A 26,302-nucleotide genomic window follows, 5' to 3' on the forward strand; every position below is an offset into this window, starting at 1 on the left:
CCTTCCTTCCTTCCTTCTTTCCTTTCTTCATTCCTTCTTCCTTCCTTCCTTCCTTCCTTCTTCCTTCTTTCCTTCCTTCTTTCCTTTTCTTCCTTCCTTCCTTCCTTCTTTCCTTTCTTCATTCCTTCTTCCTTCCTTCCTTCCTTGAAGTTGAATGATATCTAATCTAAAGTTTATTTTTGGAAGCCCTAATGCAAGTTACAATGGGGTTTTTTTTTTATCTTAAATGTTATTTGAGACATTATTTGAAGTTAAAGAAAAGACTGTGGGAAGCATACAGTACTATTTATAATATCTGCTTTCAGAGAGCCTCGGACACTCAGCCAGTAACCAAAAAATTTAAAATTTATAATGCTGTTACAGGAAAGTCGGCTAATGATGAGGTGATAATGTCTTTTTTGCAGACTTTGGAAAACCGGCGTGAGGAGGCGCGGGCGTACAGCAACCTGGGCAGCGCCTACCACTCTCAGCGGGACTTCGACAAGGCCATATCCTACCATACACGAGTCCTGGAGCTGGCACAGGAGCTGGTAGACAGGCCGATCGAAATGAGAGCATATGCTGGTCTGGGGCACGCTGCCCGATGCATGCAGGTTGGTAGAAAAACCATTTAAAGACACATTACACAGGAATATTGTTAGGTTCTGCATGCTTTGTGTGCTGTTAACAGGATAAACAGATATAAAGTCATGATGTCATTGTCTCTGTGATCATCAGGACCTGGAGAGGGCTTGGCAGTACCACCAACACCAGCTAGAAATCGCTCAGGAGCTGCAGGACAGAGCAGCACAGGGCCGAGCCTCCTCCAACCTGGGTAAGTTTAAAGTCAGAATAAATATGTGTTCTGAGTTTGACATACCACAGAAAAGTGTGTTGTTAACCACCCTGCCAAATTTGAATGATTAAAAAAATCGCTAAATATATGAAATTAGGCTTCAAATCAGCCTCTTTCTCTGCTCCCAAACGCTGTGGGCGTGGCCACCGAGTCCGCTGAAGCCCCGCCCCCTACCAAGTGTCACCTGTCAATCAAAGTCACCACCTCTACCAGAAACATGGACGCTACGTCTGAGAGCTTTCTGCTGCTAACTCAGCTGCTAGCTCGGCGGCTAACTCAGCTAACTGGCTAACTGTAGACTGTAGTAGTAGTAGTGTGTGCTGAATGTATTTATACCTCTACAGCAGCAGGGGCGGGTTTATGCTAATCACTAAATCCTGAACACAGAAATCTTGAAACACAGTTTGTGAAGCCTAGCTCCACAATTCAAATCTAAATGGTTGAAATGCTTTTTACACTCCCTCCTTCCTCCCTTCCTTCCTTCCTTCCTTCCTCCCTCCCTCCTGTCCTTCCTTGACCTGAGGACAACAGGAGGGTTAAACTGTCATCTAGACGATCAGTCTGTGTGTCTGAGAGGAGACGACAGTCCAGTTTGAACCAGTTTTGCATCCAATCGTTTGCCAAACACCCAAAAATGTTAAAGAATAAGTTGAAAACTCCGACAGAGAGCATGGCAGCAAAATATAATGGAGCCTCTCTGTCACCCTGGAGGACGAACACTGCAGATGACAAGCAAGACGAGCGTGTCAGATTACCTCTCTTATGCATTGTGAAGTTTAAAAAAGCAAACAAAATAGAAGGTCTGCACATCTGCTGAATAAAAGAAGAAAAGGATGTGAGAGTGTACAGAAGGCTGGTTCATATTCAGAGCAGTCGCTGATCTGAGCCGACAGTGTATTGTTTTGTTTCAAAGGTTCAATATAAAAGCAGCAAATGACAAACACACAGCGGCTTAATGGCTTTCCACCAACTACCTGTTGCTTTCTGAAGTTTATCAAAGGATAAGCCTGTTCCTTCCTTCCTTCCTTCCTTCCTTCCTTCCTTCCTTCCTCCCTCCCTCCTTCCCTCCCTCCCTCGTTCTTTCCTTCCCTCCCTCCCTCCCACCTACCTTCTTTCCTTCCTTATGTCCTCCGTCCTTCCTTCCTTCCTTCCTTCCTTTTTCTGTTCTTCCTCCCTCCTTCTCTCTTTCTTTCCTTCATCTCTTTCCTCCTGTCCTTCCTTCCTTCCTTTCCCTCCTTTCCTTCCTTCTTCCTCCCTCCCTTCCTTCCTTCCTTCCTTCCTTCCTTCCTTCCTCCCACCTACCTACCTTCCTTCCTTCCTTTCCTTCCTCCCTTCCTTCTTTCCTTTCCTCCCTCCCTCCCACCTACCTTCCTCGTTCTTTCCTTCCCTCCCTCCCTCCCTCCCTACCACCTACCTTCCTTCCTTCTTCCTCATTTCCTTCCTTATTCTTACCCCCCCCCCCCCCCCCGTGTTAGAGCCAAACCAACAATGAACTCATTACTTACGAGTATTGTTTGTGTATCCAAAAAGCCTGATATGTCATTCCTCTGAGCCGTAGACCTCCGCTGTCCTTCCTCCCTTCCTTCCTTTTCTTCCTTCTTTTCCTTCCTTCCTCCCTTCCTTCTTTCCTTTCCTTCCTCCCTCTCACCTACCTTCCTCGTTCTTTCCTTCCTTCCCTCCCTCCCTCCCTACCACCTACCTTCCTTCCTTCTTCCTCATTTCCTTCCTTATTCTTACCCCCCCCCCCCCCCCCCCCCCGTGTTAGAGCCAAACCAACAATGAACTCATTACTTACTTGTATTGTTTGTGTATCCAAAAAGCCTGATATGTCATTCCTCTGAGCCGTAGACCTCCGCTGTCGTCCAAAAACTATTAAAAAGGCATCACTGGGCCTCACTGGCTGACGTCGTTCCCTTCACCACAAACAGTTTGGACTCCGCAGACTAACGGCAGCCATCATGGTTTCAGTCTCTGGAGAGTAGTTCTGTGTAATGCGGAGGAATCTGAGCATGCAGGTTTTATTTTTTTATTATAAGCAGTTCATATGTTTCCATTTTCTTTTAGCTTTTAAACTTGTATGAATTTCCTTCCTTCCTTCCTTCCTTCCTTCCTTCCTTCTTTCCTTACTTACTTCTTTGCTTACTTCCTTAATGACTTGCTTACTTACTTCCTTAATTACTTCCTTCTTTCCTTACTTACTTCTTTGCTTCCTTCCTTAATGACTTACTTACTTACTTCCTTAATTACTTCCTTCCTTCCTTACTTACTTACTTTCTTAATTACTTTCTTTCTTCCTTCCTTCCTTCCTTACTTCCTTCCTTCCTTACTTACTTACTTACTTACTTCCTTACTTCCTTACTTAATTGCTTCCTTCCTTCCTTCCTTCCTTCCTTACTTACTTACTTCCTTAATTCCTTCCTTCCTTCCTTCCTTATTTACTTACTTCCTTACTACCTTAATTACTTCCGTCCTTCCTTCCTTCCTTCCTTTCTCCCTTCCTTACTTATTTACTTACTTACTTAATTACTTCCTTTCTTCCTTCCTTCCTTCCTTCCCCACTTACTTACTTAATTACTTCCTTCCTTCTTTCCTTCCTTCCTTCCTTCCTTCCTTCCTTCCTTCCTTACTCCCTTCCATTCATTCCTTCCTTTATTTTTTATTTTAAGCAGTTCATATTTTTCCATTTTCTTGTAGCTTTTAAACTTGTATGAGTTTAGCAAACCAAGAGTTCTGTACCTGGTTGTGGAAACGTTCAGACCACATGATTATACAGGCAACAGGAAGTCGACATTCTTCTCTCCGATACCCCGTAGTTATATCAGTGGCTGTGACCAACACTAAGATAACATTAGTGTGAGCTGTTGAACTCTGTCTCTCCCTCTCATTATATCTACGGGTCAGTGGCAACATGAGCTATTCAAATATATCTTTAAGAAATAGTTTTAAAAGCAGCGTCAGGTTTGTTACAAAGTACTTTTAGTATTTTTTTGGTTTTGTATCATTTGAAACGACATTTGCACCATTTGTTTTAACCGAAAGTAAGACTTAATGCTCCTGAAAATGTCAAATGGTGTAACCACAGAAGAATGATACATATTAAATATTTTATCCACTTAGAGAGAAAGAAAGAAAGTGAGGAAGAAAAGACAGAAAAAGCCTAACCCTTTCCTTTCCTCCTTTCCTTCCTTCTCCCCTTCTTTCCTTCCCTCCCTCCCACCTTCCTTCCTTCCTTCCTTCCTTCCTTCCTTCCTTCCTTCCTTCCTCCCTTCCTTTTTCTGTTCTTCCTCCCTCCTTCTCTCTTTCTTTCATTCCTTTCCTTCCTCCCTTCCTTCCTCCCTCCTTTCCTTCCTTCCTTTCTTCCTTCCTCCCTCCCTTCCTTCCTTTCTTCCTTCCTCCCTCCCTTCCTTCCTTCCATCCCTCCCTCCCTCCCTCCCACCTACCTTCCTTCCTTCCTTCCTACCTTCCTTCCTTATTTCCTCTGTCCTTCCTTTCCTTCCTTCCTTCCTCCCTCCCACCTACCTTCCTTCCTTCCTCCCTCCCTTCCGTCATTCCTTCCTCCCTCCCTTCCGTCATTCCTTCCTCCCTCCTTTCCTTCCTTCTTCCTAATTTCTTCCTTCCTCCCTCCTTTCCTTCCTTCCTTCCTTCCTCCATCCTTTCCTTCCTTCTCCCCCCCCCCTCCTTCCTTTCCTCCTTCCTTTTCTCGAGGACAACAGGAGGGTTAATATTTTTTGGACAACAACAGAGAGGAATAATATATATCAGGCTTTAGAAACAGACAATACTTGCCTCCCATATTCTTTATTTAAATCAGTCCTCACAAAGATAGCAACATAATCACACACACACACACACACACACACACACACACACACACACACACACACACACACACACACACACACACTTCAGAAACCAAACCTACGTCTCTTTGCAAACTTAAAAGTAAACACTGAGATGTCTTTTTTATTGTATTCTGCATAAATTTCAATTTCACAACGCGCCTCAGAGTGATGCAAGTGATTGTAAGTGCAGAAAGGTGAACGCTATCACAGCTTTAGAACAACTCTCTGTTCCCACTGATGAAAAGCTCCACTTTCATTTGTTCTTCACACAGTTTACATCTCAGAAGCCTTTTAGCATTATGAGCTACAAGCCTGCCTTCCTTCCTTCCTTACTTCCATCCTTCCTTCCTTCCTTCCTTAATTACTTACTTACTTACTTCCTTATTCCCTTACTCCCTGCCTTCCTTCATTCCTTCCTTCTTTCCTTACTTACTTCTTTGCTTACTTCCTTAATTCCTTCCTTCCTTCCTTCCTTACTTACTTACTTACTTACTTTCTTAATTACTTCCTTCCTTATTCCCTTACTCCCTTACTCCCTTCCTTGCTTCCTTCCTTCCTTACTCTTACTTCCTTCCTTAATTACTTACTTACTTCCTTGTTTCATTCCTTCCTTCCTTACTTCATTCTTTCCTTCCTTCCTTCCTTCCTTCTTTCCTTCCTTCCTTTCTTCCTTCCTTCCTTCCTTACTTACTTACTTACTTACTTACTTCCTTAATTCCTTCCTCCCTTCCTTCCATCCTTCCTTCCTTAATTACTTACTTACTTACTTACTTACTTCCTTATTCCCTTACTCCCTTCCTTCCTTCCTTCCTTCCTTACTTCCTTCCTTACTTACTTACTTCCTTCCTTATTCCCTTCCTTCCTTCCTTAATTACTTACTTCCTTATTCCCTTACTCCCTTCCTTCCTTCCTTATTCCTTCCTTCCTTCCTTACTTACTTACTTACTTACTTACTTACTTACTTACTTACTTACTTACTTGCTTCCTTCCCTCCTTCCTTCCTTCCTTCCTTCCTCCCTCCCTTACTTACTTACTTAATTACTTCCTTAATTCCTTCCTTCCTTCCTCCCTCCCTCCCTCCCTCCCTCCCTTCCACCCTCCCTTCCTCTTATATGTGCCATCCTTCCTTCACATGGTCAAACTGTTTCATTAGGAGGATGTAATGAAACTAACTCTTCATCCTGACTAGTAGAAACCGTCCCTTCATTAAACATTGACCCACTCTGCTCTGTCTCTGCTGTCGCCAAGGTGACTCAATCAGCTGACTGAGCTCCTGACCAGCCTGGTCCTGAGTCTGAGCAGCAATACCGTCTGCATTGATCCGCAGCTCTGAATACACACACAGTGGAGTTTGCTTTGAGGTTTCCTTCTAAGAAATATGACACAATAGGTGAAAGCTATTATGAGCAACCCCCCCCCCCCCCTAAACACCGTCAGTACAACACCTTCAAAGCTCAGAGAACAATGGAGGCAGTGGGAGGCTCATCACGCTGAGGTTCAGGAGGCCGTTTGTACCTGAAGGCATCACGCTTTACAACTAGAGAACAAGAACATCAGTATTTAGTCATGGAGTCACAGAGGTTGCTTTTTAATCTACCCACATACCTTCATCTTTAAATTCAAGGTCTTCGTTTAGATGGTGATCTATCTATCTATCCTTACTTCCTTACTTACTTACTTACTTACTTACTTACTTATTTACTCACTCCCTTCCTTCCTTCCTTCCTTCCTTACGTACTTACATACTTATTTCCTTCCTTCCTTCCTTCCTTCCTTGCTGACTTACTTACTTACTTACTTACTTACTTACTTACTTACTTACTTACTTCTTTCCTTACTTACTTCTTTGCTTACTTCCTTCCTTCCTTCATTCCTTCCTTACTTACTTACTTACTTGCTTACATACTTATTTCCTTCCTCACTTCCTTCCTTCCTTCCTTCCTTCCTTATTTCCTTACTTTCTTTCTTACTTATTTCCTTCCTCCCTTCCTTCCTTCCTTACTTATTTCCTTACTCCTTCCCTTCCTTCCTTCCTTCCTTCCTTCCTTCCTTCCTTCCTTCCTTCCTTCCTTCCTTCCTTCCTTCCTTACTTCCTTATTTCCTCCCTTCCACTTATATGTGCCATCCTTCTTTCACATAGTTAAACTGTTTAATTTGGAGGATATAATGAAACTAACTTCTTCACCTCTCTTCATCCTGACTGCTAGAAACCGTCCATCAGCTTTTAGTATCACCTGATCTGCTCCCTTCATTAACCCATTGACCCGCTCTGCTCTGTCTCTCTGCCCTGTCGCTCTGCTCTGTCGCTCGGCTCTGTCTCTCTGCTCTGTCTCTCTGCTCTGTCTCTCTGCTCTGTCTCTCTGCTCTGTCTCTCTGCTCTGTCTCTCTGCTCTGTCTCTCTGCTCTGTCTCTCTGCCCTGTCTCTCTGCTCTGTCGCTCGGCTCTGTCGCCAACACCACTCAATAGACTGACTGAGCTCTTCTTGACCAACTCTCCATCTGGTCTGTCCATCGACCTGCAGCATCAAACACAACCAACTCTTTCATTTATTACATCTGTGAGGCATTACTTACTTACTTACTTTCCTTTTCTTCCTTCCTTCCTTCCTTCCTTGCTTCTTTCCTTCATTCTTTCCTTCCTTCCTCCCTTACTTACTTATTTTCTTACTTACTTACTTACTTCCTTATTTCCTTTACTCCCTTCCTTCCTTCTTTCCTTCCTTCCTTCCTTCCTTCCTTCCCTGCTTCTTTCTTTCCTTTCTTCCTTCCTTCCTTCCTTCCTTCCTTCCTTCCTTCCTTCCTTCCTTCCTTCCCTGCTTCTTTCTTTCCTTCCTTGCTTCTTTCCTTCCTTCCTTCCTTCCTTCATTCCTTCCTTCCTTCCTTCCTTCCTTCCTTCCTTCCTTCCTTCCTTCATTCCTTTCTTCCTTCATTCCTTCCTTCCTTACTTACTTACTTATTTTCTTACGTACTTACTGCTCTGTCGCTCTGCTGTCGCCAACACCACTCAATAGACTGACTGAGCTCTTCTTGACCAACTCTCCATCTGGTCTGTCCATCGACCTGCAGCATCAAACACAACTAACTCTTTTATTTATTACATTTATGAAGCCTTAAAGTTAAAATATAAAGAAACATAAAACACACCTTATTCTGCTCATCAACCAAACAACGGAGCCTCAGATTGGATGATTGTCCTCATATCTGCCTTTTATTGAAGGGATCACATGACTGCCTCTCTGGCCAATCAACGCTCATGTTTTATTAAGCAGGTTTTGGTTTCTGCGGCCACAGTGATATACGAGAGCCGCCGAACCCGACACTGCAGCTGAGTGGACAAGTCACTCACCGCTCCTTTATCTGTGTGTGTGTGTGTGTGTGTGTGTGTGTGTGTGTGTGTGTGTGTGTGTGTGTGTGTGTGTGTGTGTGTGTGTGTGTGTGTGTGTGTGTGTGTGTGTGTGTGTGTGTGTGTGTGTGTGTGTGTGTGTGTGTGTGTGTACAACAGGTAATATGGCTCATCAAACATCTGTATGGTGTGTGTGTGTGTCAGTGTGTAGTGTGTGTGTTTGTGTGTCAGTTTGTCAGTGTGTGTGTACAGTATGGTGTGTGTTTGTGTGTCAGTGTGTAGTTTGTGTGTATGGTGTGTGTGTGTGTGTGTGTGTGTGTCAGTGTGTGTGTCAGTGTCAGTGTGTGTGTGTTTGTGTGTCAGTGTCAGTGTCAGTGTGTGTGTGTGTGTTTGTGTGTGTGTGTATCAGTGTGTGTGTGTGTGTGTGTGTGTGTGTGTGTGTGTGTGTGTCAGTGTCAGTTTGTGTGTATGGTGTGTGTTTGTGTGCCAGTGTGTGTGTGTGTGTGTATCAGTGTGTGTGTGTGTGTGTGTGTGTGTGTGTGTGTGTGTGTATGGTGTGTGTGTGTGTGTATGTGTGTGTGTATGGTGTGTGTGTGTGTGTATGTATGGTGTGTGTGTGTGTATGGTGTGTGTGTGTGTGTATCAGTGTCAGTGTTTGTGTGTGAGTGTGTGTGTGTGTGTGTGTGTGTGTGTGTGTGTGTGTATGTATGGTGTGTGTGTGTGTATGGTGTGTGTGTGTGTGTATCAGTGTCAGTGTTTGTGTGTGAGTGTGTATCAGTGTGTGTGTGTGTGTGTGTGTGTGTGTGTGTGTGTGTGTGTGTGTGTGTATGGTGTGTGTGTGTGTGTATGGTGTGTGTGTGTGTGTATGTATGGTGTGTGTGTGTGTATGGTGTGTGTGTGTGTGTATCAGTGTCAGTGTTTGTGTGTGAGTGTGTGTGTGTGTGTGTGTGTGTGTGTGTGTGTGTGTGTAGTAAAGCTCTCAGCAGACTAACAGGCTGCAGCTACAGATCAATGATTCAGATCATCTTTTATAGATGATTACTTTTCTCTCTGAATGCTGACTTAACAACACTTCATTCTCTCCTCTATCTTCTTATCCTCTCGTTTCCTCCTCTTCCTCCTCCTCCTCCTCTTCCTCCTCCTCTCTGTTTTCTTTCACTTGTTTTTTCCTCCTCTCCTCTATTGCTTCCTTCTCTCCTCTCGTCCCTTATTTCCTCATCTACTTTCTTATTTCCTCCTTTCTTCTTGTCTCCTCTCCTCCCTTATTTCCTTTTCTCTTATTTCATCTTTTCCTCTGTCCTCTCCTCTCCTCCCTTATTTAATCCCCTCTTTTGTTCTCTCCTCTCCCCCCTCAACTCCTTCTCCTATTTATACTCCTCTATTTCTCCTTTCTTCTTGTCTCCTCTCCTCCCTTATTTATTCTTTTCTTTTGTCCCCTCCTCTCCCACCTTATTTCCTCCTCTGCTTTCTTATTTCCTCCTTTCTTCTTGTCTCCTTTCCTCCCTAGTTCTCTCCTCTTCATGTTGCTTCCTCTCCTCCCTTATTTCCTTTTCTCTTATTTCATCCTATCTCCTCCCTTATTTCCTCCTCTCATGTTGCCTCCTCTCCTCCCTTATTTCCTCCTCTCCTTTCTCCTTCCCTATTTCTCCTTTCTTCTTGTCTCTTCTCCCTAATTTTCTCTACACATGTTGCCTCTCCTTTCTCCCCCTTCATTTCCTCCTCTGCTTTCTTATTTCCTCCTTTCTTCTTGTCTTCTCTCCTCCCTTATTTCTTCCTCTCTCGTTTCCTCCCTTTCCTCTCTGTTTTCTTTCACTTGTTTTCCTTTTCCCTCTTTTGTCCCCTCCTCTCCAACCTTAATTCCTCCTCTCTTTTCTCCCCCTTCATTTCCTCCTCTGCTTTCCTATTTCCTCCTTTCTTCTTGTCTCCTTTCCTCCCTAGTTCTTTCCTCTTCATATTGCCTCTTCTCCTCTCTTATTTCATCTTTTCTTTTGTCCTCTCCTCTCCTCCCTTATTCCCTCCTCTCCTTTCTCCTCCCTTATTGCTCCTTTCTTCTTGTCTCTTCTCCTTAATTTTCTTCCCACATTTCCCCCTCTTCTCTCTTCCCTTACTACTTATTCTCTATGTTCCTCTCCTCTTTGTCTCCTCCTGTCTCATTATTTCTTCCTCGCTTGTTTGCTCTTCTCTTCTCCTCCCTTATTTCTTCCTTTGTTTTGTCCTCTCCTCCTCTCCCCCTCTCATGTCGCCTCCACTCCTCTCTTATTTTATCCTCTCCTCCCTTATTTTTCCCTCTCTTTTGTCATGTCATGTCCTCCCTTATTTACTCCTCTCCTCTCTTATTTCCTCCTTTCCTCTCATGTTGCCTCCCCTCTTCCTTAATTTCCTCATCATCTTTCTCCTCTCCTCCCTTATTTTCTGCTTTCTCATTTCCTCCTTTCTTCTTGTCTCTTCTCCTCCCTTATTTTCTCTTCTCCTTTCTTCTCCTCTCATCTGGTCTTCCCCTATCTATTTGTTTCCTCTCCTCTCTTCTCCTCTCCTTTCTCTTGTCTTATTCCTTCCTCTCTTTTGGCCTCTCCTCTCTTCCCTTATCTTCCCTCTCTTATTCCCTCTATTCTTCTTGTCTCCTCTCCTCCATAATTTCATCCTCTCATGTTGCCTCCTCTATTTTCCTCCCTTAGTACTTCTTCTCCTTTATCCTCTCCTCTATTATTTCCTCCCAAGCATGTTGCCTCCTCTCCTCATTCATTTCCACATCTTTGCTCCTCCTCTCCTCTCCTCTCCTCTCCTCTCCTCTCCTCTCCTCTCCTCTCCTCTCCTCATTCATTTCCACCTCTTTCCTCTTGCTCCTCCTTTCCTCTCTTTGTTTACTCTCCTCTCCTCCCTTACTTTCTCCTCCTCTGTCCTTTCCCTTTCCCTTTCTCTCCCTTCCTCTCTTCTCCTTGCTTATTTTCTCCTCTACTCTCTTTCTCTCCTCTCCTCCCTCACTTTCTCCTCCTCTGCCCTTTCTCTCCTCTCCTCTCCTCATTCATTTCCACATCTTTCCTCTTGCTCCTCCTTTCCTCTCTTTGTTTACTCTCCTCTCCTCCTCCACTTTCTCCTCACCTCTCCTCTCCTCTCCTCCATTACTTTCTCCTCCTCTGTCCTTTCCCTTTCCCTTTCTCTCCCTTCCTCTGTTCTCCTTGCTTATTTTCTCCTCTACTCTCTTTCTCTCCTCTCCTCTCTTTGTTTACTTTCCTCTCCTCCATTTTCTCCTCCTCTGCCCTTTCTCTCCTCTCCTCTCCTCTCCTCTCTCCTCTTCTGCCCTTTCTCTCCTCTCCTCCTTTCTCTCCTCTCCTCCCTCATTTTCTCCTCCTCTACCCTTTCTTTCCTCTCCTCTCCTCTTCCCTTTCTCTCCTCTCCTGTCCTCTCCTCTCCTCTTCCCTTTCTCTCCTCTCCTCTCCTCTTCCCTTTCTCTCCTCTCCTCTCCTCTTCCCTTTCTCTCCTCTCCCCTCCTCTCTTCTCCTTGCTTATTTTCTCCTCTCCTCCCTTTCTCTCCTCTCCTCCCTCACTTTCTCCCCCTCTTCCCTTTCTCCTCCTCTCCTCTCTTCTCTTTCTCCTCCTCTCCTCCTTCCTCCAGTATAAAACCAGACTCAGTATCTAAATCAGACGACACCAAACTTCAAAAACTATTTGCACATTTTGCACAGCGGCGTCCAAAAATATCTCAAACAGACCGTTGGCTGTTTCCCAGTTATCAGCGATGGGAACATTTAAAGCTTATTTACTACTTCTCCTTTTTCCTTTTCTTCTAAATCCCAGTAAGACTTCCCTTTGTAGGTACTTTCCTTTTACCTTGAATTCAGCTGCTTTTGACTTGGTGGGATTTCTGTTTTCCACTCTTCTTTTTTGAAATCAGTTTCCAATCCAGCTGCGGCTTCTCAAAGCAGCTCCTTTATATTCAGTAAGAGCAGATCAATGCTCAGATCTCGTGTGATTCAGAGCAGAAAATAAATGATTCACAAATGTAAGTTAACAAAAACACTGAGAGAAGTTTCACTGTTCTCCTGTCGGCACAGTTTTCCCCCCAAAAAAGCCTCAGCCATGTTTTTTTTTCCTTCAGAGAGATGTTTCAGTGGGTCAGTCGCTTCTTCATCTCACACTAATGGGACTTTCAAACTTTCAACATCAGCTCGTTCTCTGCTGAAATCATAACAATCACATAACTCAGGCACTTTTTTTACAAACTCATCTTCACTGTACTATAAGTTTTAAGGAAAAGCTTTGCTCTGTGTTTTATGAATTATTGGCAAATCTGCAGGAAATTGGCCCTCATAATTAGGAAATGGCAAATACTGGAAATTAAAGAAGCATTAATAGATTTTTGTTAGGCAACTTGAGGCAGTGGAAAAAAAGCTTTAAATACAACATATAAGTTAGTTAAGTTTATTTCGAACATGTTAAAATAATGAAACAAAACAAATAGGCAGTGGTTTACAGCAAAATAGAAATTATAGGAGAGAAAAAAATAGAAATAGAAATAAAAAAAAAACAACATAAATACACATACACATACATATACACATACACCAACACATATTTTCTTCTTTTTATTTCTTACTTTCCTCTTTCAGGCATACAACAAACAATAAATATCTGTTTGAATGGTGCAGGATGAAGCAATGACATACATACTGTACATAAATACAACATATTATCACTTGGTTATGTCAAATTGTGTTTATTAGATATATTATCATTCATCTGGAGTCGTGTTTCTGTCCACCTGCTGAATGTAAAGTCCAATATTCACCCTCTTTTAGCTCTGTTTTTACTCTCTACCAACTCCTGAGGGAAATATCTGGCTCCTTAGCTGCTAAATGCTCCACTATGTTCACCAGCTAGCTTTTTTAAAACAGCTTTTCCTCTGAAAATCAAGCTATGAGAGCACAGAGATTGAACCAGAACAGTAAAGCTGCAGCCGGACAGCTAAACAATGAGCTGAAGCTGCTTTAATGCTGCAAAAATCATCTTATTTCACGCTGTGTGACAAAATCACAACCAGTGTATGTTTTAGGGAAATGCTTTACTTTGTGTTTTATGAATTATTGGTAAATCTGCAGGAAATTGGCCCTCATAATTAGTTAATATACTAGAAATTAAAGTAGCATTAATAGATTTTTGTTAGGCAACTTGGGGCAGTAGAAAAAGCTTTAAATACAACATATAAACATACATACTGTACATTATACAACATATTATCACTTGGTTATGTCAAATTGTGTTTATTAGATATATTATCATTCATCTGGAGTCGTGTTTCTGTCCACCTGCTGAATGTAAAGTCCAATATTCACCCTCTTTTAGCTCTGTTTTTACTCTCTACCAACTCCTGAGGGAAATATCTGGCTCCTTAGCTGCTAAATGCTCCACTATGTTCACCAGCTAGCTTTTTTAAAACAGCTTTTTCTCTAAAAATGCTGCTATGAGAGCGCTGAGTGTGAACCAGAACAGTAAAGCTGCAGCCGGACAGCTAAACAATGAGCTGAAGCTGCTTTAATGCTGCAAAAATCATCTTATTCCACACTGTGTGACAAAATCACAACCTGTGTATGTTTTACGGAAATGCTTTACTTTGTGTTTTATGAATTATTGGTAAATCTGCAGGAAATTGGCCCTCATAATTAGTTAATATACTAGAAATTAAAGTAGCATTAATAGATTTTTGTTAGGCAACTTGGGGCAGTAGAAAAAGCTTTAAATACAACATATAAACATACATACTATACATTATACAACATATTATCACTTGGTTATGTCAAATTGTGTTTATTAGACACATTATCATTCATTAGGAGTCGTGTTTCTGTCCACCTGCTGAATGTAAAGTCTAATATTCACCCTCTTTTAGCTCTGTTTTTACTCTCTACCAACTCCTGAGGGAAATATCTAAATGCTCCACTATGTTCACCAGCTAGTCTACAGCTAACTGTGACTGTTTGCTGTTTGGTGCTGAGCAGGAAGTGAACAGTGGATCTAAAAACGACACTATGAGAGCGCTGAGAGTGAACCAGAACAGTAAAGCTGCAGCCGGACAGCTAAACAATGAGCTGAAGCTGCTTTAATGCTGCAAAAATCATCTTATTCCACACTGTGTGACAAAATCACAACCAGTGTATGTTCGGTATGAGCTTGAGTTGAGACTGCATGAAATAGTAAAAACTCAAGACTCATATAGAAATATTCAGTCTCTCTCTCACATTTCCATCTAAATGCAGCCTGAAATATTTATAGTTATCGACATTATTGTAATTTTTTCAGCTTGTCCGTCTTGTCCCGTTCTAGTGAACTCAATCTCTCACACACACCTTGAGGGTATTTCTTGAAATTGCTTTGAAGCATTCACTCGGAGTGAAGGAATGAACTGACTGGATTTATGAGGTCAAAGGTCAAGGTGACTGTGACTTCACGTCTGTCCCCATTTTCATGAACGTGATATCTCAGGAACACCTGGAGAGAAATTTCATTATATCTGGAACAAACGTCCACTTGGACTGGAGGATGAACTTGGTGGTCAAAGGTCAAAGGTCAAAGGTCAAAGGTCAAGATCACTGTGACCTCATAAAGCATGTTTTTGGGCCATAACTGCATAGTCTATTAAAATCCCCCTTCTTTCCTTCCCTCCTTCCTTCCTTTCCCTTCTTCCTTCCTTCCTCCTTTCCTTCTTTCTTCCCTCCCTCCTTCTTTCTTCCCCGCCCCTCCTTCTTTCCTTCCTTTCCTTCCTTCCTTCCTTCCTTCCTCCCTTCCTTCCTTCTTTCCTCCCTTCCTCCCTTCCTTCTTTCATTCCTTTCCCTTCTTCCTTCCTTCCTTCTTCCTTCCTCCCTTCCTCCTTTCCTCCCTTCCTCCTTCTCTCTTTCCTCCCTCCCTCCCTCCTTCCTTCCTTCCTTCCTTTCCCTTCTTCCTTCCTTCCTTCCTTCTTCCCTCCCTCCTTCTCTCTTTCCTTCCTTCCTTCCTTCCGTCCTTCCTTCCTTCCTCCCTCCCTCCCTCCTTCCTTCTTTCCTTCCTTCTTCCTTCCTCCCTTCCTTCTTTCCTCCCTCCCTCCTTCTCTCCTTCCTTCCTCCCTTTCTTCTTTCCTTCCTTCTTCCTTCCTTCCTCCCTTCCTTCTTTCCTCCCTCCCTCCTTCTTTCTTTCCTCCTTCCCTCCTTCTTTCCTTCCTTTCCTTCTTCCTTCCTTACTAGCAGAGCCACACACATGTAGGAGGAAGAGATGCATGTGTCTCTTCTGTCTCTCCTGGTTCAGCTCATTGATGACGGAGCCTTTTCCTTTTTCCTTTTCCATTCTCTCCTCTGTGGAGAAAAGAGACCCGGAGATCATCACAACTCTTCTCCTCTAATCTCTCCGTGCTGTCTCAGCCGAATCCCCCGTCATCAGATCTCAGCTAATTTTCCACACCTCTAATCCTCACCGCTCTGCCCCCCCCCCCCTTCCCCTTTCCCTCCACTACACGATGGGGATTCCCAAAGTCCTGCAGAGTATCTCCACATAGCTGGCACCCTTACACCTCTCACGAGTGTAGAGTCGTTTTAGCCTTAAGGGAGATTCAGCATGTGTGTGTTTTTTTATGTGTGTGTGTGTGTGTGTGTGTGTGTGTGTGTGTGTGTGTGTGTGTGTGTGCCCTAAACTCCTGTGTTGGCTGTGTTTAGGAGGAGGGGTGTCAGTGTACTCAGCTCTAACAGCCAGCCAACTCTGCAGGCAGCTCTATAATCCTCTTAAGGAAAAGGGAAGACCCCAACGAGCGATGTCTCTCTTTCCTTATCGGCATCCACCTACTCTTCCTTGTGTAACCTTTCTTCCTACAAATAGTTGGAAACAGAGCTTATGTGAGTCTAAAAGCACAGTGTGTCAGGTGCATTTAGGATTGTTTAGGATTTCACCAAATAGTCAGCTCCAGGTTTTTTATCTTTCTGCACCTTTACTGTTGAGAACTGCACATATAAGACCTGTATGCATCACAAAAAAGAAAAAGAAAAGAGAGAAAAAAGCATGCATATAAAATGAGTCACACATAAGCCGGTATCTATAAAACCAGAACATGCTGTAAGAATGTGTCCTATGCATGCTACTGCAGACTTCAGGCCATGTGAAGTGGTGGAAAATGCACAAAATTAACATGTTACATATTTTAACAGCTAATTTTGTGCCCTTAAAGTACAATTTTGAGGTACTTATACTTTATTGTAGTATTTCCATGTGATGCTACTTTCTACATCTCAGAGGGAAATATTGTACTTTCTACTCCACTATATTTATTTGACAGCTTTAGTGACTCAGATGAAGATTTGACACAATGGATAATATAACAAGCTTTTATAATACAACACATTGTTAAAGATGAAACTAAAAAGCAGTGTGTAGTCGGCTCACATTTCAGATGTCTATGAGTTGTTAACAGCTCCACCAAATACTGATTTTTCCCTCTAAACTTCTCACATGCTTTCATTTCAATAAATGTTCAAATTATCCAATATTTCAGCAAAAATAAAGATTAGAGAAAAAGTCCAACTGTATATATATAAAGTAGTGTAAACTAGCTAACTGTATATAAAGTAGTGTAAACTAGCTAACTGTATATAAAGTAGTATAAACTAGCTAACTGTATATAAAGTAGTATAAACTAGCTAACTGTATATAAAGTAGTGTAAACTAGCTAACTGTATATAAAGTAGTGTAAACTAGCTAACTGTATATAAAGTAGTATAAACTAGCTAACTGTATATAAAGTAGTATAAACTAGCTAACTGTATATAAAGTAGTGTAAACTAGCTAACTGTATATAAAGTAGTGTAAACTAGCTAACTGTATATAAAGTAGTGTAAACTAGCTAACTGTATATAAAGTAGTATAAACTAGCTAACTGTATATAAAGTAGTATAAACTAGCTAACTGTATATAAAGTAGTGTAAACTAGCTAACTGTATATAAAGTAGTATAAACTAGCTAACTGTATATAAAGTAGTATAAACTAGCTCCACCTCCAGCAGCTACAACAGTAACATGCTGCTCTAACACTGATGCTTCACTATTAATAATCTAATGACGTCCACCTCCAAACAAAGAAAATAATAATGAGACAGAGAATCAAACATCATTATTTTTTAAAGATTGTTTAGTTTTCCAGTTTTGCAGCGTTAGACTGATGTTTTTTTGTATTGTACACCCATCTATAATCTGCTGATTAAAGATGTGAAGATGTGTTTATAAACTTAATTTTAATTCATTATGTTTGTGTGCAGAGATTTATTGTCTCTTTTTTCACCACTCGGCTTCTGTTGTTTTTCATTTGTCCTCATTTTTATTTGCCTGTGTTAATGTTTTCTTCATGAATTCGGTGCTCTAGTGAGTATTTCTGGCAGCAGGATGGTGTGTGTGTGTGTGTGTGTGTGTGTGTGTGTGTGTGTGTGTGTGTGAGTGTGTGTGTGTGCGTGTGTGTGTGTGTGTGTGTCCGTGTGTCCGTGTGTGTGTGCGTGTGTGTGTGTGTGTGTGTGTGTGTGTGTGTGTGTGTGTGTGTCATATCTCTCAGTGTTTTTAATGGTTTTTAACATCAGTAAAGGTTTCAAATACATAATCATCACTGCTCAGATATAATCATCGTTGAATCTTATAAACACATTTAATGACAATAAGTAAAGTATATATTATCAGCAGCATCGTCTCTCATTGTACAACAGAGCTGGAAATCTGCCAGCTTGGTTTTTGGAAGACGGACTCAGTCTCTCTCTCTGTGTGTCTGACATGAAAGCCACATGTAACCTCTTCCATCTGGTGTCTCGACACCCCCTGTATCCCCCCGTTTCCTCTCCCGTAACCCCTCTTTCATCCCTCCATCCTCCTCTCTGTCTTTACTGTAGGAATAATAATGTATTTTGATATATAATACGTAGGTTTTTTTTCTTATATCTGAAGCTTTTTCTCACAGTGCATTGGCGGTTAGACGGACAGCGTGGATCAGATGGTCGGTTTTAAGGGTTTCCTATGTGTGGCAGATTGTGATCAGGCTGTTATATTATAAGCTGAGTACTGTAAATAACAAAATAAACACCTACATGGATCATAATAAGACCTTGAGTTTGATAACGGATTGTGACTAAACCACTATAAAATAAAAAACCCCTGGAAATCAATCTTGTTACTCATCAATGAGACATATCCAAGACTGTTATAATCCCTCCAAACCAAATTCAATTTGCATTCAGTATATTGGAAATAATCACCTTTTAATGTGCTTTTTGTCACCTTTTTTTTTTTTTACCAGGGACTCTATTTTCTGGCATTGAAGGGGTTAAAAGTCTGAAATTAATTAAATCAATGGTTTGGATCAATAGAGGAGGAGTGGATTAGAAGATGCATGCAAAAAAAACTGGAAGGAAATTCTCAAATATGCTTTTTTTATGGCATCAAACATGTTGGACACTTTTGTCCAGTGTGGTAAATGTGCCGGAAGTTGGAAGGAGTCACACAGGATTGGGTTTGGGAATTCAAAAATATGTGAAAAATGATTCACCTGTACCACATTTTCAAGGTTCTTGCTAAAAACCAGTATGAAATAGTCACAAAATGAAAATCAGAATTGGACAAAAGTGTCTGTTAATAACAAAATAAACAGCTACATGGATCGTAATGACTCATTTCCAATAAGACCTTGAGTTTGATAACTGACTAAACCACTACTGTATAAAATAAGAGTTAGATATTCAGTATCTAAAGAGTTTGGAGGATTATGTCTCTTTTTTTAGTCTCTTTTAAATTTTTGGGGTTAAAGGTCACATTAGAAAGCTCCATCCAGGGTTGATACATCTACTGTTATATTATATTTAAAGGAGGTTTACACTCTATTTTTAACCTGAGATGGGTTTAAATAGTCTTCATCCTTAAAACCTTTTCTCTTAATATAGCATTTATCTTTATTGTCCAGTATATTTTCCCCATTATGTTAGACCAAATAACAGAAAAGCACATTTATATTAACCCTCCTGTTGTCCTCAGATCAAGGAAGGACAGAAGGAAGGACAGGAGGAAGGACAGGAGGAAGGAAGGAAAGAAGTAAGGAGGAAAAGAGGAAGGAAGGAAGGAGAGAAGGAAGGAAGGAAGGAAGCAAGGAAGGAAAGGAGTAAGGAGGAAAAGAGGAAGGAATTTAGGAGAGAAGGAAGATAGGAAGGAAGGAAAGGAGGAAGGAGGGAGGAAGGAGGGAGCAAAGAAAGAAGGGTGGAGGGGAAGAAGGAAGGAAAAATTAAAGAAAGAGGGAGGAAGGAAGGAAAGGAGTAAGGACGAAAAGAGGAGGGAATTTAGGAGAGATGGACGGAAGGAAGGAAAGGAGTAAGGAGAGAAGGAAGGAAGGAAAGAAAGGAGGAAGGAGGGAGCAAAGAAAGAAGGGTGGAGGGGAAGAAGGAAGGAAAAAATAAAGAAAGAGGGAGGAAGGAAGGAAAGGAGTAAGGATGAAAAGAGGAAGGAATTTAGGAGAGAAGGACGGAAGGAAGGAAAGGAGTAAAGAGGGAAGGAAGGAAGGAGAGAAGGAAGGAAGGAAGGAAGGAAGGAAAGAAAGGAGAGAGGAGAGAGGAAGGATGGAAGGAGGAGGGAGCAAAGAAAGAAGGGTGGAGGGGAAGAAGGAAGGAAAAATTAAAGAAAGAGGGAGGAAGGAAGGAAGGAAGGAAAGGACTAAGGATGAAAAGAGGAAGGAATTTAGGAGAGAAGGACGGAAGGAAAGTAAGGAGGAAGGGATATCATATAGTCTCTAAAGCCATGAAGAGTGAATTATTCCTTTTTATATTGTCCATCCATCCGTCCATTTTCTTTACTGCTTATCTAGAGGATCACATGAGAGCTGGAGTGAACTCAGCTGACACAGGACGAGGTTTTATTACTTTATTTTTAATTTTAAAAAAGCTGAGAACTTTAAAAAAAAAAAAAAAAAAAAGAAAGTCATCCTCAGACAGTTTTTAAACAACTCAGGAAGTTAACGCAGTATTTCTCATCCTTTTTCGGGCCAGCACCCTTCCTCCTCCTCCATCCATTATTCAGGTCCCAATTAAAATATAAGCTAATTGTCTTCCCTAAATATTAATGTTGATTATTATTCTGTTATATCTAAAGCATGTCACTGAGAGCCAGATAGCAGATTTGATTTAACTGGACAGCAGGAATATCATTATCATTAGTTTCCCAAGAGTGGAAAAGTAATGTGAAATAGAAATTATACTTATGAGTGTTAAACAAATGCAATAGTTAGAAATTTTAATTAGGTTTTGTTATATTATCTAGATCACGAACTGCAGAAAGCTGTAATTTAGCATCTGTGCCAGACAAGAAGTGTTCTTATTAATTGTAATATTGTTGATTGTTGTAGTTTTATGATGCAATCCAGCTGATTAAATGATCTGATCTGAAGTAGTTTTGCAGAAAGTCTGAACTAAAGTTGCTATGTTGAGTTCAATGGGGTCACAATGGTTTTGGTGGTGGTGGTGGTGGTGGTGGGGGGTTTAGTTGTTCTCCACCAAGAAAATCTGATGTTTTTTGACTGAAACGATGCATTTTTCACTATTATCATTACAATATTTATTCAAACAAACACACTGTGTCCCATAAATATAATAATCATAAAACATTGGTTAAACAGGCTCATATATGGATTTGATTTTCTCATCCTCCCATCGTCAAGCTAGAGCCACTAACAAGCTGCAGGGATGAATATGGTTCAAATTGTATCTTTATCTAATTTATATGCCTTCTTTTGTCAGCCTGATCCTTTATCAATACTCTTATCAGTTCTTTTTCATTACTCAGTGAACTGTATGTTTTTAATTATCTTTAAAGAAATTAAAGAATAAATTCAGAACAGGATTAGAAAAGGTTTATTATTTCTACAGTCAGCAAAGTCTTCACATAAATTACATATAAATAAATATATAATACATAAATATCTCACTGGTATGAAATGAAAAAAGTCAGTAAAATGAATAACAATAATCATAATAATAATAAATAATCATCAAAACAACACAGACATCAGACAGCTGTCCTCTGTCCTCCTCCCTCTGCTGCTGGTTCAGAGGAGGGGCTGCTTTCAGACGGTAAATAAGTTTATAAGAATTTTAATACACTTTACAAACTGAAGCTGAACACAAACACTGACAAATAAAGCAGAGGAGAGGACAAAGGAGCTAATGCATGTCTGTGTAGAAAGCAGAGCAGTAGCAGAGTTCTCCCATAGTTCTCCGCGTGTCTGCTCAGGAGGCGTTCAGGTTCAGTGTTGAGCGTAGGTCATCCACGTTTTGGTAGCACTCGGAGCCCAAGACACAAATTTGACTGTAGGTATGCATGTAAAACTGTGGAGAAAAAAAAACCCTAAAGTCTAATCATAATATTATTAAAATATGCATCTGAGTGTAGTTGACATTAAAAACGGACACCCTCCTTACAAAAATACTGCTTCTCGTGATTCCCAACGTCCTCTGAACGCCCCCTGAGAAATTAACGCTATAGCTAACGCTTATCAGCTAGTTAGCTATAGCTGATAAAACTACAAGCAGCTGTAGTCATGTCAGCCCATAAAATATCATTATGATCAGCTAAGAAAACATTAAAGAAGCCAGCTGATTTTATTCACTTATGTGTGAAATTATTACCGTGAATTTGGAAGGAAAATGTGAACTACGTTGTGTTAGCATGGAAAGCTTGATATGTAGCAACAGTAACCAAGGCTTAGCAACCTGTCACTTGGCTTATTGTCCTAAAAAAAATGCACAGTAGCTGTAGTAAATTGGTAAGACAATGTGTAAGAATATATAAATAAAGTAAAGTAGAAGGATTTTACCCCTCAGGATATTTCTTGCACATGTGGAGCATTATAATGAAGTAAATAAAGACTGAAAAGATGCAACATGTGCAGCAGTAACTTGAAGAATAGTTCAGTAATCCAGGTCTGTTAATCTAGTTACATTAGCTCTGATTTGTACTTTAATAAAGGTGTTTTCTTGAGAGCTGCAATAATCACACCATTGCCTCAATCTGCTTATAATCAAGTTATTTTCTTGCATGTAAACACAATAACAGTAGGAAGGCAGATGAAGGTTAACCCTGTCTCCAAACAGACACAAATACAAGCTCAGGATTTTTATTTTTGAGAGTCTTGTGTGTAAATGTATGTATTTCCCAGTATTCATCGGCACAATATAAACTCCCCTGTGCTCAACTTTCCTAACTTTCCTTCAGCTACTGTCTTCCTCTCTTGTGTCCCAGTCTTATTCCTTAACTTGTCCTCTCTCTCTTCCAACTTTTGCCTTACTTTGGCTCCCTAAACTAGGTTGTTGATAGCTGGGAAAGACGCATCGTCACTCAGAAAGTTGGGAAGGCAACTGGGAACCGAGTTACCCGGCTCCTTTTTCCCCGGACAGACAGACAGAGGAAGTGTTCGTAACTCTCCTCTGGATTTCTGCATATGTAGTTCTGAAGCTGGAGGATCCACAGCAGCACATATTATTATTAGATTTGTTTAATTTCCCACTGTAGCTTTTCAATTATTTACTCTTCTGCACTCATGTTTCTCATGGCTCCGAGAAGCATGTGCAAATATCTATAATCACATATACATATAAACATGTACATATAAACCTTGCACCTTATTTTGCATGTTGAGTATGTATATATCTGTGCATCATTTGGGAAATTTACAATGTTCATAATCCTCCATGTGCAGTAAAAGCTGTTTGATTTTCACTACATATCAAATCAGTGTTGGGTAAACCAACCACCAGAGATGTAGGCGAGAGACTTGGTGCTGTTACAGAAGCTTGAGATACGATTTAATTTGGTTGCTATCACACTAACTCACTATTTGACTTGACTTGAGATTTGAATTCATCCGCATCTTAAGTTTTTGACCCAGTAAAATATCATTAAACATTTAACAAGAATAAAATTGCATAGCTAAATACCTTGCATGTGTTCTATTAGGCCAGTGCTTTGCAAGAACTCAGTCTAAGCTCCATTAAAAAAACACAGATTTGAAAGAAAAATGTTCAAAAGTTTAATTTTAATGGTCATCATTCAGACGTGAAACACTTGATTATTCTTGATTAGCAACAAAAAAAAAGACTTGAGGTTAAACTTGGACTAAAACATCTCTGTTGATAAATGTAGAACTTGACTTGGACTTGTCTAAAAACACTTAAGATGTCATCACATGTGTCTCAATTGACTTTAGACCTGATTTGACTCCTCTGAAATTACTTACACTTAAATTACTTGAAACCTGATTTGGCCTTTTCTCAAATAACTTCATTGAAAGTGCCTCAAATGGTCTGACTCTTGATTTGAACACATTTAGCTACTAGTAGACTTTGGCTCTTCTGATAGACTGGAGGGCTTGACTTGGACTTGCCCCAAAAGACAAAAATTACTCTGTTGACAACCTTAAAACTTGGCAGACTTATCTCAAATGACTCTCGAGACTTTGGCTTGTACCTCTTTCAAATGACTTTGCCCCAAAAACCTTTCAGCAGCTTTAAAACTCAATCAGCTCAGACCTGGAACTTTAATTTTAATTTCATGTTGTTTTCCAGCATCTTAATTTCTCCTTTTCTCTTCTTACGTCTGTTTCAGGCATCATACACCAGATGAAGGGAGAGTATGACAGAGCATTGAAGCTCCATAAAGCCCACCTGTCCTTTGCCCAGGAGCTGGGTGATTACGCCGCCCAGGGGAGAGCGTATGGTAACATGGGAAACGCCTACCACGCACTGGGCATCTACGACCAAGCTGTCCGATACCATCGACAAGAACTACAGATCTCATTGGAGGTAAATCCCAACACTCTTCACATTTCGGCGCTTGATGTGGAAGGAAACAGAATTTGTGAAATACAGTATCCTTCCTCTCTCTCCTCTCTACCCCAACCGGTCGAGGCAGATGGCCGCCCACTTTGAGTCTGGTTCTGAGGTTTCTTCCTGTTAAAAGGGAGTTTTTTCTTGCCACTGTTGCCAAGTGCTTGGTCATGTGGGAATGTTGGGTCTCTTTAACCCTCTTGTTGTCCTTGAGTCAAGGAAGGAAGGGAGGGAAGGAAGAAGGAAAGGAAAGAGGGAGGAGGGAGGAAAGAAAGGAGGGAGGAAGGAAGAAAGGAGAAAGGAGGGAGGGAGGAAGGAAAGGAGGAAGGAAGGAGGGAAGGAAGAAGGGAAGAAGGGAAGGAAAGGAGGGAGGAATGAAAGGAGGGGAGGAAGGAAAGAAGGAGGGAAGGAGGAAGGAAGGAAGAAAAGGAAGAAGGAAGGAAAGAAGGAGGGAAGGAGGAAGGAAGGAAGGAAGGAAAGGAGGGAGGGAAGAGAGAAAGAAGGGAGGTAGGAAAGAAGGAATAATCAAAACGGACCTGACCTTGAAATGATACAATCTTTTATACAAATAAAGATTGACTGATTGAGTATCTTCATGTTTCAGGTGAATGATCGTCCGTCTCAGGCCTCCACACATGGTAACCTCGCTGTGGCCTACCAAGCTCTGGGTGCTCATGACCGAGCTCTGCAGCATTACCTTCATCACCTGACCATCGCTCGAGAGCTCCAAGACACCCAAAGCGAAGCGAGAGCGCTAGGTAAGATCATAGACTGTATAAAAGAAATGGACGTAACATCCGTGACGTCACCCATTGGTTTGTGGACTGCTGCTCGGAAGCCAATAGTTTTGAATCTAGGCAGCGCCATCTTGAAAATTTCAGGTGCATGCTGGGAAAAATAAAAACACGGATTCTACTTATATGGGCATGAGGCTGGGCCATGGGCGGAGCGGGGAGGTTGCTATGGTTGCGAGGGCTGGATCTCGAGGACATTGGGCAATCAACCTGTCAATCAGGACGTAGCCACGCCCTAATGCATACCCTGCTTTATCGTCAAATATAAAATCAGGGAGGCCAAAATGTCCCAAATGAACATCATACTGCATTGAAGAAGGCTTTAAACTAGCGATTGAGACCATAAACACATTTTGAAAACGTTTACTGAGGTTAGAAATCAAGTGAGAAGTTGGTGAATTCTCCATTGACTTGTATAGAGACGGTCGCCCCCTGGTGGCCTTTTGATAGAATGCAGTTCTAAGTTACTTCCGCGTTGGCCTCATTTCGGAGGACTGGAACTCCCCGCCTGGGTAAGATAGAAAAGAAGGAGATGCTTTTAGGGTTTAGGAAAGAAATGCAACAAGTTCAATTGATGAAGGTAATTTTTTCCCCCTTTTACAGCAAACTTGGGTAACTTCCACAGCTGGAGAGGTGAGTACGCTCAGGCCTTGCCGTACTACCAGCAGTACCTGACTCTGGCACCGGGCCTGCAGGACCTGGAGGGAGAAGGAAAGGTTTGCCACAACCTCGGCTATGCTCACTACTGCCTTGGACAGTACCGAGACGCCGTCAGGTCAGAGACTAAATATATCTCACACATACTTCACACATATATATACTTGCACTTCAACCTCATAAACCTGTTGGTGGGTTATAAACTTATACTGTGGAGCCCTTATACTGTTCTTTCTTTCTTTCTTCCTTTCTTTTCCTCCCTGCTACCTTCCTTCTTTCCTTCTTTCCTTTCTTCCCTCCTTCCTTCCTTCTTTCCTTCCTGCCTTCCTTTCTTTCCTTTCCTCCCTCCTTCCTCCCTGCTACCTTCCTTCCTTCTTTCCTTCTTTCCTTTCTTCCCTCCTTCCTTCCTTCTTTCCTTCCTGCCTTCCTTTCTTTCCTTTCCTCCCTCCTTCCTCCCTGCTACCTTCCTTCCTTCCTTCCTCCCTTCCTCCTTTCTTCCTCCCTTCCATCCTTCCTTTCTCCTTTCCTTCCATCTTTCCTTCCTTCCTTCCTTCCTCCCTCCCTCCCTCCTTCCTCCTTTCCTTCCTTCCTTCCTTCCTTAAAACATACATACATACATCATATGTACTGTATCTTCATTAATGTATGTTTTAGTGATGAAAGACGCTATACTTTCTTACTTCTTGTGCTTCTATGCTGTATTTATATCTAAATGCTTTCTTCTTCTAGGTATTATGAGCAGGACTTGGCTTTGGCGAAGGACCTCCAAGACAAATTAGCCCAAGCAAAAGCCTATTGTAACCTGGGTCTGGCCTACAAAGCACTCGGGGAGTACAACAAAGCAGAGGAGTGCCAGAGATACCTGCTCTCTATAACTCAAGCCTTGGATAACACACAGGTCAACCACTAATGCTGCATTCACTCAATAAACTGTATAAACCTATCTTTTACAAGGGAAGTGGTTGTTAATCAGCGTCTGTGTGG

The 26,302-nt window shown here is 41.5% G+C and overlaps 1 protein-coding gene across 1 annotated transcript in view; it reads left to right on the top strand.

Annotated features, from left to right (window-relative positions):
• Window positions 1-26,302, top strand: part of LOC128379889 (tetratricopeptide repeat protein 28-like) — a 118,699-nt gene that overhangs the window by 41,111 nt on the left and 51,286 nt on the right. Inside the window, exons 5-10 of the mRNA XM_053339528.1 lie at window positions 405-593; window positions 718-814; window positions 23,647-23,843; window positions 24,472-24,625; window positions 25,265-25,436; window positions 26,048-26,216. Of these exons, the coding sequence (XP_053195503.1) occupies window positions 405-593; window positions 718-814; window positions 23,647-23,843; window positions 24,472-24,625; window positions 25,265-25,436; window positions 26,048-26,216 (978 nt within the window). The remainder of the gene's footprint in view (window positions 1-404; window positions 594-717; window positions 815-23,646; window positions 23,844-24,471; window positions 24,626-25,264; window positions 25,437-26,047; window positions 26,217-26,302) is intronic.

Source organism: Scomber japonicus, chromosome 19 (genome assembly GCF_027409825.1).
Source record: "Scomber japonicus isolate fScoJap1 chromosome 19, fScoJap1.pri, whole genome shotgun sequence".
Classification (NCBI taxonomy): domain Eukaryota; kingdom Metazoa; phylum Chordata; class Actinopteri; order Scombriformes; family Scombridae; genus Scomber; species Scomber japonicus.